Source organism: Musa acuminata, chromosome BXJ3-5 (assembly GCF_036884655.1).
Source record: "Musa acuminata AAA Group cultivar baxijiao chromosome BXJ3-5, Cavendish_Baxijiao_AAA, whole genome shotgun sequence".
Lineage (NCBI taxonomy): Eukaryota > Viridiplantae > Streptophyta > Magnoliopsida > Zingiberales > Musaceae > Musa > Musa acuminata.
Window position 1 is genome coordinate 7,766,171 of NC_088353.1, and position 16,188 is coordinate 7,782,358.

At 37.6% G+C, this 16,188-nt stretch overlaps 1 protein-coding gene across 5 annotated transcripts; it reads left to right on the forward strand.

Annotated features, from left to right (window-relative positions):
* The first annotated feature begins 830 nt into the window (after window positions 1-830).
* On the forward strand, window positions 831-16,050 carry LOC135583681 (uncharacterized). 5 transcript variants are annotated; one of them, XM_065152364.1, is made up of 17 exons: window positions 831-1,209; window positions 3,449-5,634; window positions 7,272-7,355; window positions 8,127-8,401; window positions 8,506-8,752; window positions 8,849-8,933; window positions 9,037-9,089; window positions 9,175-9,285; window positions 9,370-10,947; window positions 11,050-11,147; window positions 11,808-11,913; window positions 12,170-12,347; window positions 12,858-12,925; window positions 13,639-13,757; window positions 13,866-14,723; window positions 15,502-15,604; window positions 15,699-16,050. In XM_065152364.1, exons 2-17 carry the CDS (start codon window positions 3,459-3,461, stop codon window positions 15,713-15,715), a joined length of 6,156 nt encoding a protein of 2,051 aa, XP_065008436.1. In that variant the 5' UTR covers window positions 831-1,209; window positions 3,449-3,458; the 3' UTR covers window positions 15,716-16,050. The 5 variants fall into 5 exon arrangements, with proteins under 5 accessions (XP_065008436.1, XP_065008433.1, XP_065008434.1 ...); XM_065152361.1 differs by having other exon boundaries at window positions 8,506-8,933; XM_065152362.1 differs by having other exon boundaries at window positions 8,506-8,933; window positions 9,178-9,285.
* The last annotated feature ends 138 nt before the right edge of the window (window positions 16,051-16,188 follow it).

Consider the following 16,188-nt stretch of genomic DNA (forward strand, 5'->3'; position numbering starts at 1 on the left):
CGTGCTGTGTGTGTTATGGCTTGCCTGACTGCTTAGATTTGAGCGAGTGAGCCTGAAGGAGGGAGGGAGGGAGGGAGAGGGAAAGCTCAGCTCCCCAAGTGCTTCTCTACCTTCTCATCATCAAGAGAAGGAGGCTTTTTATTCTTATTCTTATTATTTATTTATTTTTGCTTCTTATTTTCTCAATTTCTGATGCAATTAATTCCATTTAGAGCAGCCATCTTATGATTTTTCCCGTTGACAGTATAATTACAACCTCTACTACTTAAAATTCCTAAAATACCCAATTGGAGCCATTCACAACATTGCCCGGTCCATGACAACATTTCTTCACCCAAACCCACCAATTTTGGGCCAAGCTATAGGCCTTGCTCGAGTCCAATTAATCCGACGGCTGAAATTACCGCATCAGTTGATAGAATCGCATCAGCACAACTCTCTTCGTGACGGCAAACATCTCAGGCTCACGGTATATATATATATATATATATATATGGGTGTGTGTGCGCGCGCGTGACCGGCACGTGTCCGGGACACATCCACCACAATAATAACCACGCCGGGGGACCCATCGACCAACTCCCGCGAGGCACGTGCCACGCGATGCTCCCTGAGGAGGGCAATACCGTGATTATCCAGCCAAATCATGACGGGATCGGAAGCTTCGCCTCAGCTGTGGCGCTCCTTTTTCTAGGATCGTCTCCAAGGCGTAGGTGCCCAAATTTGTGTTCCGACCGCCACAGTTTCGAATCGGGGCGGGGGCTCATGTCAATGAACGGCTGTGATTGAACCTAGGAGGGCTGTGGTCATCGTCAAATACTCCTCCAACCCAATACTGGGTCGAGTGGGAGCGAGTGGCCGCAGGATTAGAGCGAGCGCCGAAAAGAACAAGAACGAGAGTGGAGAGAAGACGGGAAAAAGGGAGGCTTTTTTGGTTGTTCCGCTTCGGCCCGTCCCTTCGACTTCGTTCTCCAATCCGCCGGGGAATTCGTCGCCCGCCTTCGAGGGTTTTGTCGCCGCCGCGAGGGCTCATGCCAAAAGACATCGGATCTAGGGTTTTTTTGCGCGGAACGGAGAGTTCCGACGACCGCTGATGCGCTTGGCGAATGAGAGCCCGCGGATCTGCGTGGGATTTGGGGTTGGCGCGCTGAAGAGGCAAGATTTCGTCTCCGGATGGAGGGTGGTGGAAGCTTAGCCGCTCCTTCTTTGGTGCGTGTTTCTTCTCGTTTTGCCAGTTTTGTTGCTTTTAAACTGCTTTTTGATTTGTTGGATTTGGCGTGAAAGGAAGTGAAGGATTTTGCTTTTGATTCGCTATGATTGGCTCGGTGGTGAGTTAAGGTTATTGATGCGCTTGATTTGATCTAAGCGGGCTTTTGTACGTTGTCGCCTATCTTGCTTTCTCCTTCTCGAAAACTGGAGGTTTTTCTGCGAATCGTGGACGTGGGCCTTGGTTCTTGGATTTTCTATGGTACAGACATGTGCATGGCCTATGATTATTCTATTTGTTGGCAAAAGAGTTGATTGCTACAACATTCATCAGAATTGTTTTTTTTTGCTGCGCTACATTACCCTTTACAGCTCAGTAGACATGGTTGGAATGGAACTGTTCCTCGAAATTTAGGATATATTTTGAACTATTAAAGTTGCCCTGGTACTGTTATATAATTGATGTAGGATTATGCTGAACTGAGAGGAAAAAACCTTATCCTTTCCAAAGAAATTGAAGTTTGAGTGATCCTGTTCACTATCTATACTTGTTGTCATGTTGGGATTTGTCGTTTAGAAGCTATTAGGCCATGGTGAATTTGGTGGTTGGTATATTTTAATGCTTACGCCTGATTTATTTAGAACTGAAGTTACTGCTCATGAGTATTCTTGTCGTGATGAATATTCATGTCATGACAATTCATCCTCTTTTATGATTTCAACCTCTTTGTATGTACACGTCCATACAATCTTCTTCTGGAAAGCTAAAATATTTACCTAACTTCAATAAATTGTTTATTACAATTTATGCTTTTCACTTGAATCCCCCTTGTCACCATGTATTTGATACATAAATCTATGCAACTTCCCTAAATTTTGGGAACGTGCCTTGCATTTTATTATAGAAAAGAATACATGTTTCATAGACGCAGACATTCATACTGCATATGTATTATGCAGGAATTCTGCTTGCATTATGCACATTCTTTTAGATTGTTGGGTTAGCCTGTTACAGATGTACAAGTATACCTTTGAATGTTGTAATGACAAGTATGGAAAATGTTGTCATGAAGATCTGGTTGGAAATGCAGAGTCTGGAATTTTGTAGCTAGCATGAGTCAGTTAAATTTTACTGGATTTATTGGAAGTAGTATGTCCTTGATGGTTCAGGGCTTTAGTGTTTACTGCTGTGTGAACATCGTACTCCCCAATGAACTTGATGAGATGTAAGTTAAGCATTAAAAAACAAAACGAGTGAACCTAGTGCATGAGGCACATGCCAATGTGGTATGAGGAAGGTCAATGTAGGCATGCAATCATACATTACCAAAACTCGAACCGTGGTCTCCTATGTCACAAAGAAACAATCTTACCGATGGATCAAGGCCCACCATCTACTGAAAAATAAAAATAGATAAATCAAATTAATAGATAAACGTGAATTAAAATGGAATAATTTAAGATGTTATATTTGCAATTTATAGCACATTCTAATATTTATTTTATGTAGTGCATCTTTGTTGCATTTACGGCATAAACAGACTGGCAAAGGTTCTGATCTCTACATAATCATATGGATACAGACACAGTTATCAGTTGAAAGTTAGAATTTTCTTTCTGAAAGAGACTCTCAAGTAGTAGAATATGGATTTAGGTTGCAGAGAAAAGAATATGGATTTAGGTTACTTGGTAAAGTGAAGGTCAGGAGGAATGGTAACCTCAATGTTTTTTTTACTTTCTTTTTATGTGTTATGACATGAATGATCTGTTGAATCCAATTGGAAGGATTTTTGGCTGTTTTAATTTGGTTCTAGACTTTTCTTTATATTCTGTTAAGAGATATTAGCTGTGTTTGACTTTACATTTCTGTCTCGTATTTGGTTCGGGATCTGCATACTGATGGCACATGTGTATTTATGTTAGCAGTCAATTTGGTTTTTTGTGTTTTGTTACTAGGCATCTTTTACATTCTGAAATATCTCCTTGTTTCTTTCCTTTTTTAAATAATTGTGTTAATTTTTTATTAAATTTCTTTCCTGGAATGATGTGTGAATGAAGAACCTTGTTGTATCTCAAGTTCCCTGTTATTACCATGGGGTTTTTTGTGTCAATTGGCAATTGTACTATTACAATCTGAGCTTTCTCATCTATGGCATATATTATGCTTGTTAATTTGGAATTTCTCCTAACACGTTAATGTGGCATTGGCTTTTCTTGATTTGAATATTTTGTTTCATTGCAGGGATATATCCATGGATTATGATGATAATGACTTTCAAAACCAGCATTTTCAACTGATCGAAGAGGACAATGATGGCTTTCCTCAAAACTTACAGTCATATGCTCCACCAAAATTTGATATAGATGATCACTTTCAGGCTCATCTAAGGTTTGACAGTTTATCTGAAACAGGGCTTTTACTTGGCATTCAAGGTGAAGAAAACAATTGGATCGAGGAGTTCTCACCTAGAAACACTGCAGCAGAATTCGGTTCAAATTCTGCTCAAACATCCATTTCTGGGCATGACAACATCTGGTTCAATGTTCCAACATCTGAATCTGAACAGATTTTAGTGAATTCTGTTGAAGATAATGAGATGGTAAGTTCACAAGTTATGAATACAGCATCAGAAACACATGCAGTAGAAGATTCTACCAACTGTGAAACTAAGAGTATTGTGGATACTAATTCAACCCTTCTGGCTGATGAATTTCATAATAGAATTTTGGAGTCAAATGAAGAGGTACTTAAGGTCGAGCAAGTTGGAGTTAATTCTCAAACTTCCAGTAAGGAACATTCAGAAATGGGCATGGATGCAAGTTCATTGGATCAAAAGTTACACTCTACTGGGAAGGTGGAAGCTTCACAATGTACCATTAATGAAGAGTTAGCTTCATCCGGTGATGATTCTAAAGTATGTTTGGTTGTTGGGGAGTCTTTTGAGGCAGTTCAGAACAATGAACCATTGGATAATGCATCCATGAACAATAGTTTACTTGATGATCACGGTTGTGATGTAAACAGGGATATTGAAGCAAGTCCAAATTTTATTTCTAGTATTCAAGATGGTGCTTCAAGTGTACCAACTGAAAGTGCAGGTATTGGCACTTGTAAGATGGACAGTGCATTATTCTCTGAGCAAAAAGCTGAAGAATGCTATGAGGTTGACGTGAGTGGGAGACTAGAAGCTCAGCAATCTGAGAAAAATCAGAATGAAACATGTTTTTCTTTATATGGTGTTTGCAAAGTGGATGATCAGCCTTTTCAACACCATACTGTTGATAATAATGTTTCAAATGTTAAGGCTTCTTCTGATTTGGTTACACCCACAGATTCTCTGGTGTTGCTGAATGAAGGATCCAGTAGCTCCTTGTTCTTTAAGAACTCTGATGATGCTATTGATTACCCAGTAGCAGTTCTGAACAAGGACATAAGGAAAAAGGATGAAAGTTCAGCTTTGACAAAGGTGTTGCCTTCTGTAGCGGTGGGAAGAGATGAGAAGGTTGAAAAGAACTCTGCTGAAGTTGTCACTGAAGATATTCCTGAGCTATGTGAGGCAGCAGGACCTGTATATTTTAGCCATGATGTGCATGAATTTTCATCTAAACATGATTATATCCAGCTACAAGCTACATCAAGCAATGCAAGTAAAATCACTAGTTCTGAAGAAGAAAGGAACCTTGCTACATCCAAGCCATATATTGATGACAACAATTGTAGTGAGTCACGAAGTTCTTCAGACATTGCAGTTAGGATAGAGTTGTCAACTTCCCTCGAAGCTGAAATAAGGATGGCTGGAGTTGATGGTGATAATGACTGCAGGATTGACCCTGTTCAGCTGGAGAGGAGTGGTAAGGATGAATGCTCAAATCCAATCATCGAAAAAGCCAGTGGTCAGTTGGATGATTCAGAGCATATTATTCTGAAAAAACCTTGTGCTGTTTTACTGGATGATGCAGAAAATAAGATCTCACCCTCTGTTCATGACCAGATGGCTCCAATGTCTGATACAAGTTCGTTGGCTGAACAAAAAGAGAATAACATAATTCATTTGGAAGAAAAAGAATATGCTGCACCATTGATTGATTCAAGTGACACAAACTCCAAGGACTGTGTTTCTGTCATTGAGAATACAGAATTTTCCTCATCCAAAGCCCAAAACACTGATGTAGTGATGAAATCAGACAAGGAATCAGTAATGAACCAAGCAGATAATCCAACAATTCTCCAGCACTTACATTCTGAAGTTGAAATTGTAGAACCGAAAGAAGCTGCATCTATGCCTGTATCATGCTGCAATGAGAAAGATGTAAACATCCCTGCCTTATCAGTTATAGACAATAACACAGATGTTGAGGTATCAAGACAGCCCCTTGTCGTGCCTACATCAGGTGGTGATGGCCCCCCAAACAAGTCAGATGGCTCTGGTAAATTTAGCTGCTGATATACTATGATGTTTTCTATTTTATCGAAAATAGAGGTTCATACTTCAGTCTAAATAGATTCTAGCTTTTAATTTGGCATTTACCATAATATTGAGACCAATGTTTGAAATATCGTATCGTGCCGGCGTTTCAACATTCACTCGGTACGATACAATATACCGAGCGGTATACCGCTCGGTATTTATATATATATATATATATATATATATATATATATATATATATATATATATATATATAATTTGGTGACATCGTCTCGTTTTTATATATAAAATATTTTTATAAAAGACGACATCGCCTTTAATATATATATATATATATATATATATATATATATATATATATATATATATTTCCTTCTTCGGGCGATGTTGCCTTATATATATATATATATATATATATAAGATTATATATGTTTATATATATTATTTTATAAAAGGCAACGTCGCCGAGGCGACGCGACATTGTCTCGTTTATATATATATAAGTTTATATATATTTATATATAAATATTCGCCGAAAAAGGCGATGTCGCCTTATATATATATATATATATATATATATATATATATATATATATATATATATATATATACGGACGGTCCATGTACTGGCCAGCGACAGACCGGTATGTACCGCCCGGTACGGGCAGTATTATTCGAAACTGCATATCTTGATTGAGACCATCTTGAGTTTTTCCCTAGTCACTTGGTATCTGCATAAAACAATTAGCTTGTTTTAGCAGAACTCTGTATTAAAACTCTTGGTCTGGGGACAACTACTTGATTGTGGTTAATATAGATACCTGAACGTCTTTCACTTTTTTAAAATGTAAATTATCAAGCTTCTGGTTCTTACCTCTTATGACTTGTCTCAACAAATCAATAAAATTCTGAAGAATCTAAACATGTTGTGTTGGAAATTCTGGAAAAATTAGTATCTGTTACCTTAAATTTTTCTTTACCAGATTCATTAGTATGATGAAAAATCATGAATTACCATCGCCAGAGATGATAAACAACATTACATTGATTGAAGTGTCAAATTTTGGTTTACCGGTCTCACCAAGGACCGATACTCGACCATATAGCTCAGTACCCATCAGTGTCAATTTATTTTATTATTTTCAGTGACATCAGATGATATAGGTCAGTTTGTCTCGTATATCTGTTCCATATCAGATTATCAATCCAACAAAATTTAGAAACTGGTATGAGATCGAGATTTTAAATCTTAAACTACATGGACTGTATTCTGGTCTCAATAGTCCACAATTTTTACATGTCAATAAAGTGTACTTGCTATATTCAGCCTCTACTTTATGTAAAATGACAAGTGGAAACTGCTTAAGAGATCACCCTCTGATAATTGATTTGCTAAGCTTGTTTTTAAGGAACCCTTGATTACTAAGGTTTGTAGATCAGGAATTCAGAATATTCATTTCTATTAAATGGGAGATGACCTGATCTTTGACAATATCATGTGATGAAGCTAATATTCTTCATTATCCAGGTTTTAGGTTTTCTGGTGATCATTTGAAGGTTTGTTTATGAAGTCTGCTGCATTTCCAAGTATTATATGAATATAGATTACAAACTACATTTTTTTCTTTCAAACAGAAACTGCTAACGGCGATGGGGTTCGGGTAGCTTCATCAGCTGGGGTAACCTCTTTTGCTACTTGCCAAAGCACAGAAGGCAAAGGTGCTAATTTATGTCCAACAAACAACTGTAACAAAATGAGTTTTCCTTAAACAGAAAGAAAGTCATCTTCCTCTGATGTTTTTTGTATGTGAATATTCTTTTGGATTGTTAGTTTACAGGACCCTTCTAATGCCTTTATTGTTTTTATATGTTTTTGTGGAAACTATGATAAAAGGATGGTGTCTGAATATAAAGGAATCTAAGAATCTAAAATCTTATGCAAGTTGAAACAGAAGAGTTCAAATTTCTGGTAAGCTGTTACCATATTCCATATGCACAAATGCATGAATATATCTGTTGACATGGCACATGTGTGCAAACATGGAAACCTTAGTAAAATTTTTATGTGCCAAAAACCATACAAAGCATCTGTTGCTTGCAATTGAGTTGCACAATAAGTTGATAACATCATTTACATTAGGTCATTGGTGCATTGTCCATTGAAAGAAAATTCCTCCTCAGTCAATCTGTTAAATCTTGACATCTATCACAGAAAATAATGTCTGGTTTGTGTTAGGTTAGCCTAGGCACATTTAACATAATAATTTGACTATTAGATGTCTTGATGCTGTAGCCTTTTAGATGGTTGATATTTTTGTTCTATACGTACTGATATTCTGTCCATTTCTGTAATTCGGGTAAAATTCAAAATCTACAAAGTTTTACCAGCTTATGTTATTGCATTTGATGCATTTAATAGTGATAGAAACATCCTTTCTCCGTCCACTTCGTTTGGGAGTAATCCTGAACCCTTTCTATTGGATCCTGCAGGTGGTAATCAGAGTTCATCCGAACCAAGTTGTGGTTCACCAACTGTAATTGGTTGCAGCAATAGTTCACTGCTAGATCCTGCTGGTCCTGCATCTGTGACAGCAAAAAATTCTGATAGCCTTAAATGCAATGTTCAAGATTCTAAAGTTAGTACGCCATCAGAAGATGAGGGAAATTTCACATTTGTAGTCCAACCAGATGCAGATCTTTCTCAAAAAGACACTAAGAAGGATTGGGAACCCATCCACCATTTGCACTCCTTCGATCAGCCTCAGGTAACCACAATTATCATTTTGTCAATATCTTATGTAAACTTCAGTTTCATTATACTCCTGAATATGGGTAAGACCTTCAATTTAATTGAGCATTTTGAGTGTAGATTTCTCAGGAGAATTCTCAGCAGCACTTGAATGAAACTAAAAAAGCGAGTACTAGCATCATTAGCAAGACAACTGGGGAAGACAAAAGAAAGCAAGTTTCTGCCCGTGCAACTAGAAAGGTAGGCAACTCGAAAGGAGAAACTAAAGAGAAGTTACAAGAGAAACATGGTAGAGGAAGGAAAAAGAACCCAGTTAGTACATCACCTTTCCCTGACAGTGCCACAAGAAACAAAACCCATACAGAGGGTATACAACAATCTCTCTATATTGAGACCAATAATACAAAATCATCCTGTTCTCCATGTATTCAAACATCTAATCTGCCAGATTTGAACACTTCAGTTCCTTCAGCATTGTTGCATCAGCCTTTCACAGACATGCAACAAATACAATTGCGTGCCCAGATTTTTGTATATGGGTCACTTATGTGAGTTGCAATTGCCATTTCTTTATTTGTTTCCTAATGGTTTCTCAAAAAAGAAGCTATTTAATTTTTTTTTGTATTATATGTATTAATCTGCTTGGTGCAGCCAAGGTGTCATGCCAGATGAGGCTTGTATGATTCCAGCCTTTGGAGGTTCTGGTCAGTATTTTCACATAATTTTTTAATCTTTGTTATGCATTATTGCCTGAACTAAACTAATAAAAAATCTTTGGACACTTTCAAGAAGATGGAGGAAGGAGCTTATGGGAGCGAGCATGGCGAGCTGCTTCAGAAAGGTTTTATAACCTAAAGTCATCTCCCAGTACGTCTGACACACATTTGCATTATCATACAGGTGAATAAATTTTTATTGGAACACTTTAATGATTAAATTTATTTGAGGTAACTGATACTTGTTGGGTTTTAACTACTGAACAAGGGATCAGCGGCAGCCCTCTTCAAAGCAAGGCCCTCAACTCTCCTGCTGGCTGGAGTGACGTCAAATTTCCGAATTCAGCAATACAAGGTTCCACTGTGTCATTGCAGTCGCCTTTCCAGAGTTCATCTAAGGAAGTTTTATCCTCTAGTATCTTAAGAGGCATCCACTTGGAGTCCAATCAATCACTGTCCCCATTGCATTCATATCAAACTTCCCATATCAGACAATATCTGAACAATACTACACCTTTGCTATCTCAGAGTCCTTGTCCGGGTGCATCATCTCTTTCATCTCAGAGTTTATCTTTTGATTCTAGTGCACAAAATTCTGCAAAGCCTGTTTCTGAAACAACTCAAGTAGCAACTCTTAGGGAGTCTTCTAAACCTTGTGCCTCAAACATGCAACTTGCTTCCCCTGGTGTCTCGCTGCCTAATCAGGTTGCTATCAGTGTTTCTGCTGCATTAGTTGTGCCAGTGGAGACACAAAATAGGGCTGCAACTCTGAGTACTAAGAATGCATCTGTTAGTGAGAAGTCCAGAAAGAAGAAGAAGGTTTCTGCACCAGAGGAGCTTGAGTCAAAATTTTCAATTGCTCAACCTCAAGCAGAATCTGCTTCTGCTGCTGTTATTACTAATTATATAGCCACATCTGGTTGTCTTTCTTTATCTTCTAATTTTCCAAGTAATGCTACATCTGGTGGTCTTGCTTTAAATGCATCTCACCCCGTAACTCTGCCTTACTCCCACATATTAGGCAGTGGTGACACTCAGCAGAGGGTTGTATTGAATGAAACATGCACACAAATCGAGCACTCAAAACAGCAAGCCGAGAATGCTTCTGCTTATGCTGCCGCTGCTGTCAGGCACAGCCAACTAATTTGGGAGCAGATGGTGGTCCAAAGAAATTCAGGCTTGGTGTCAGAGGTTGAAAAGAAACTTGCCTCTGCAGCTGTTGCGGCTGCAGCAGCTGCTTCTGTTGCAAAGGCAGCTGCAGAAGTTGCTAAGGTTGCATCTGAGGCTGCATTACAGGCTAAATTCATGGGAGATGAGGCACTAAACTTTGCTAGCACAGGGAGGACCACTCAGAATTCTGAGGTCAGCCTTGAAACTGGAAAAGATTTGTTGTCATCAACTCCTGGTTCAATTTCCATGGGCAAGGACAAGATCCGTGGTCCTTTCTCAATCATTTCAACTGCCCAAAAGACCATTAGGAAAAGGGTTGAAGCATCTTCTGCTGCCATAAAGCGTGCAGAAAACTTGGATGCTATACTGAAAGCTGCAGAAATGGTTGCAGAAGCTGTATCACAAGCTGGAATGATTGTTGCCATGGGGGAGCCCTTACCATTCTCAATAAGTGAATTAGTTGAAGCAGGCCCTGAAGGTCATTGGAGACGCAATTGTGCTACTATGGGAAACATGTCAGAAGCAATTGATGTACAGGTTAGGGAGAATTGTGACTTAGATGTGGCTAGTGATCATGAGATTGTTGCACAACAATCAAATGACCAGTCATCAAACCATGATGAAAGGAGAAAAGTTTCTAATACTGATGAAATGTCGCCTGGTAACAAAAATTATGGTATGTCTGTCTTGCAATTCGTTTACAGGTTATCATTGATTTGGATAGAGTTTATGGATTTATCTGATTTTACCAATATCTTGTGTTATCTTAATTTGTCAGGAAGCAAATTAGGAAGTGGATCAAAAACTATTCTAACTGAGCGACCTACAAGGGATTCATTGCAGGGAAGTAGCATTCAGAAAGGGTCACTTGTTGAGGTACAACTCTGAGCAAGTAATTAGTCTTCTTTCAAATATTCAAGTTTTTTTTCATGTCAAACAAGTAATTCATAATCTTTGTAGTTATTTTTTTAAGAAATTTGGAAGCCAGAAATCATATGATCTCACAAGGAAAGAAAAAAAGATGTAATTACTTATATATAATTAAATGCAACTTGACAAATTGATTTATTAAATTTCAAATCTATCTTTTGTTGCTGATAGTGATGCATCATCAAACAGCTTATTATGAATTAGAAGCTTTGTTTACAATGAAAAATATTGAATAACTCTTAAGATTAACATGATAGGGCACTGTGGAAGACACAGATGGATACACTTAACTTTCTGTAGTCAGAGTTAGCCATATAAGGCAAGAATTCTTGGTAGACTGCTCTTTTTCCTGCTAAGTGGTTGTCTATTAGGTCTAACATTCCCAGTGTATCACAACCACTTGAACAAGATTGACCGAGTGTTTCTCTTGCAAAACTTGCCAGGGAAGATTACTCAAAATATCTTTTGTGTGGATTTTACTTTGATGAACCTGCTTTCAGATGAAGTGCACATTATTTAGAAAAATCACTTTACCCCAGGTTACTGGTCGTTGTTCTGTCTCCTGAATAGTCAGTTTTAAATTTTAACACTAACAAGATCTCTCAGGTTGTCGTTGATGATGGTGGTCTTAGAAGAGCTTGGTTTTCAGCATGGGTTGTTGATGTTGAAGATAGCAAAGCACAAGTGTGCTACAAGGACCTTTCCAAAAAAGGTAAAGTATGTTATTTCTATAATAAAAGCAAACTACCTACTGATACAATATTAACTTTCATAGTAACACATGTTTTATTAAGAAGCTAATCATTTATTGGATTTTAACTGTTACAATTAGGTTAACTCTGCTGCAAATAAGTTAGTGTGATAAAGATTCTTGAATTTCCAATGCTCGTCCTTTAAATGTGGTATGATAGAAGAAATTGTTTAAGTTTTCATTAATTTGTTGTGAAAACACTTTCCACATTATTCAGGCCATGACAAGCTTGAGTGGATACCACTTGCATCAGAAGGTGACAAACCTCCTAGAATACGTATGGCTCATCCTATAATTGTAGCCAAATCTGAAGGAACAAGGAAGCGAGGGAGAGAGGTTTTAGGCAATTTCACTTGGGCGGTTGGAGACAGAGTTGATGCATGGATTCATGATGGGTAAGCCTGCTTTAATGTATGCTTTTGTACTATTTTTCAACAGTGATTTGTTTGTTAACGAGAGTTGTCATACCTCAAATTAAGTATTTTTTTCTCTACTTTCTCAGTTGGATGTGTAAGCCTGCTTTAATGGATATGCTTATCTTATTTCTCCCCCTGCTGCTGCAGTGGCCAAACCTGAAGAACTAGGGTTCTCTAATGAAGAGATTGTTATTTTTTTATTCTTCTATTGTAAATAATCCTTACTAGACGTGCTTCATGATTTTTTTGGGTCTTTCATAGGTTTACCTTTTGTCACATAATCTTTTCCCACTATTCCTACTCATATTTTTGTTTGGTCTTCTGTAGGTTTACCTTGTCTCTATGCTCATCAATCTTACTAACAAATTGGAAATTCTTATGACTACTTATAAATATCTGCAAGTGTGACATGAGTTCTTCTATTTATACTTTTGTCTTATATAGCAGATTATGACAAATATAAACTAATTGTACTACTTAATTCCTCAGTTGGTGGGAAGGAATTGTCACCGAGAAGAGCCAAGATGATGAAACAAAATTAACTGTCCAATTTCCAGGTATGCTTTGGAAGATCATTGAATTGTTGGTTTGTTTTCATCTTTTTTCAGTTTGTGGATCCTTTTGCAAAGGTGTTAAAACCCAATTCTGTTATCATATCAGTATTAATTATGCAGAGTCATAATCTTTATTAAAATCCCAACTCAACTAGGTACCTGCCTTAAACTTTAGCTGTCAAGGAGAAATAACTTCAGATTATCAAATGGTTAAAACACCTGCTGAACTGTCTATGTCACATTGTGTCGTGTGTTCACCGGAACTTTTTTTTTGAAAGTTTTGTTGATTGTCCATGGGCAATCTAGTATGCATGGACCTTTGCATTTGTCCAATCTGCCATCACACTCGGAATTAAATCTGTGTGACAAAGTGTTGCCCTTGTTTGCTGTGGAGGTCCATCCATGTGGGTTGTGTATTGGCACTTCAAAACTTTTCGTTGTTGCATTAGGTATATGGCGGGGCATAAACACAACTGACTAGTGGGCACAAATACATATGTTATTTTCTCTCAATCCATAGGTTTCTGAACATTTAAATAGCTTCTTGCCCAAGGTTTATTGTCAATAATGTAATTGACTTTTGTTAAGAAGTTTTTGTTTTTAATCATCTTTTCTTATTATATAAAATGTAATTATTTGTTTTCCTTAGGTTACTGTTTGTACCATTCTTATTGTCTGCAATTAACCATTCAAATATCGATCTTTGCTGTTTACAGCTGGTGGTGATTCCTCAGCTGTTAGGGCTTGGAATTTACGACATTCACTCATCTGGAAGGATGGCCAATGGATAGAATGGTCTCGCGATAAGGACAGAGTTACTCTTGAACCCTACGAGGTATTGTCTATTGACCTTTTATTAGCAAAGCTTTTCTTTCTATTCTGTCTTTTCCACTGTTAGGCATTCTCACTCTGTTTGGTTGATCTTTTCTGCTATGGCAATTAGGGCGATACACCGAATGAGAAACGACAAAAGCTAGGCCAAGTTGATGCCAACAATAAGTCAGAAATAGCTGAGGGAGAAATGGGGACTATGTCAAGAAATGTTCATACAGATGGTTCAGGGAAGCTTGAAGAATCAAGGCAACTTGGTACATTAGGGAAGGATGTAATAATTTCTTTTGGAAATGATGTGGGTGGAGCAAATAACACCGATACACTAAAGGTACGACGAGCAGGCCTTCAGAAAATAGGATCTAAGATGGTATTTGGTGTTCCTAAACCTGGAAAGAAAAGAAAATTTATGGAAGTAAGCAAACACTATACCAAAGATAAAACTGAAAAGGCAACTGAAAAGACTGATTCTGTGAAATCTGTTAACAGTTTGTTACCACAAGCATCCCAGTCATGGAGGAATATTTCAAAAGTTGATGTTAAAGGAAAACGAGCCACCAACTTGAGTACCAGGGGCCAAAAGCCCTTGAAGTCTCAGAATGTTCAGATTAGAAGTAGTGTGGATAAGGAGAAGCTACCTGTCACCGCTGCATCTGTCTTAAATGGGGAAAAAAGCAGTCTCAGAACTACTTTTAGCAATGAAGAGAAAAAGATGCCAATGGAAATTGGTTCTTTTTCACAACTTGGAAGAGTAGATATGCCAGTGGTAGGGTCTTCTGTACCTTGTATTCCGTCATTTAAGATGAATTCTTCTTCTGTTGAGGCTGAGGCGGGGGAGAAAGGAAATGTTTTATCTGCTGTGGACAAGTCAAACAGTTCTGAATCTGAAGCTTATGAAAATCCTGGGAAAGGATCTGCTGATGTTATTGAGCCCCGGAGATCCAATCGCAGAATTCAGCCAACTTCAAGAGTAAGCTTTGCTGAAACTTCTCTATGCATGAAGTGCTATTTTTAGCAAACCTTATTACATTTATAAACATGGATTTTAATCAGAGTGCCACAGATCTTTAACCTTTGTTTGAGGTGTCAGCCGCATGTCAGCATATATGAATGGGCATTCAGCCATGCACTCACATATCCTGCTAATATGTTTCTGCTTGGGTTTTACGCTAGCTGAGACACTAGTATGACACTTAATGGCATTTGTTATATTCTTATGGGATTAGTATACATTCTGATGATTATTCCATCGCCTATTAGGAATAGTTCTCATGATATTGGAAATGGACAAAGGTAGATAGATAGGTTATCAAATAAGTTAAGCTATACACCAAAATTGCCTTTCTGTTTTGTAAATCTATATGAGACATTTTAAATTAAATATATGTCAACATGTCATAATTTATCACATTTCTTCTTTTTTGTAATGCGCCAGCTAGCTGAATCCTAGGGCTTTTTGCACCAAGAACTCTTGCAATCTTGAGCCAACCAGAAACGTTGTATTTCTTGTTAGAATGATGTAAAAATATTGTTTTTATATGTAACATGCTTGATTCAAGCACTGCTGTTTATTCATTAGAGCATGAGGTCAATAAGATAATAGATGAACACTGTCATTTGTTGTTGTCACCTGGAATAGTGAAAAGCACATTTCTACCCCATTGTAAAAAAGATGCTATTTCTCTGTGAACAGTCTAGTCAATCTTGTTCATGAACCACAGTCAATTGGATGTTTTTTGTTTCTACAGTTGCTAGAGGGATTGCAAAGCTCTCTCATTATACCCAAGAGTCCCGCTGTTACATATGATAGAGGTGCCAAGACCATGCATAGAGGAGTCACAGCTTCTAGAGGTAGTAATCTTTTGTTCTTCAAATATATTTCCTTCATTTTCTTGGATTATAAACTATATATTTTTTGTTAATCTTGATTTGCATGGTGTTACAGGGACGAGTCATGGATGATGGGAGGGGCACCGTTTTAATGTAATTGAATTAGCATAACCCATTTCCGCATGTTGGCGTTAGAATTTATCTATTAGGGGTAATGTATGTATGTACACATACAACCATGGATTGGAATATAAAAAAGTTGTCCGCGGACATGTAGGAAAACATTATCCTATGGTTAGGTATAAAACGTTACCTGTTGAAAGTTAGTTTTTGTTGTTATCTTTGATCCCCCCAAGCCACTGACTTGATTGTACTGCTTAAGAAGATATTGCCAAACCTCTCATTGCTCTTGTAGTGACGATGATTGATGTATACAATTCACTTTAAATAGGATTCAAAATATCAAAGGTCTTTTGTTTTTTTTGCTTTTTAATTACAAAAGATAAGTGACTAAGGTGAAATTTCATTCCTTTTTAACCTCCTTTATAGTCGTGGCTTAATGTTTTCTCGGCTTTATTTGTATATTCAACTTCAGGTGAAGCTAA

Bases quoted from the DNA above. Each gene is read 5' to 3' on its own strand.
- LOC135583681 (XM_065152361.1), top strand. From the start codon at position 3,459: ATGGATTATGATGATAATGACTTTCAAAACCAGCATTTTCAACTGATC. The intron at 8,934-9,036 runs GTGAGTTGCAAT...TGCTTGGTGCAG, and splicing joins TTTGTATATGGGTCACTTAT to CCAAGGTGTCATGCCAGATG. The intron at 10,948-11,049 runs GTATGTCTGTCT...TTAATTTGTCAG, and splicing joins GCCTGGTAACAAAAATTATG to GAAGCAAATTAGGAAGTGGA.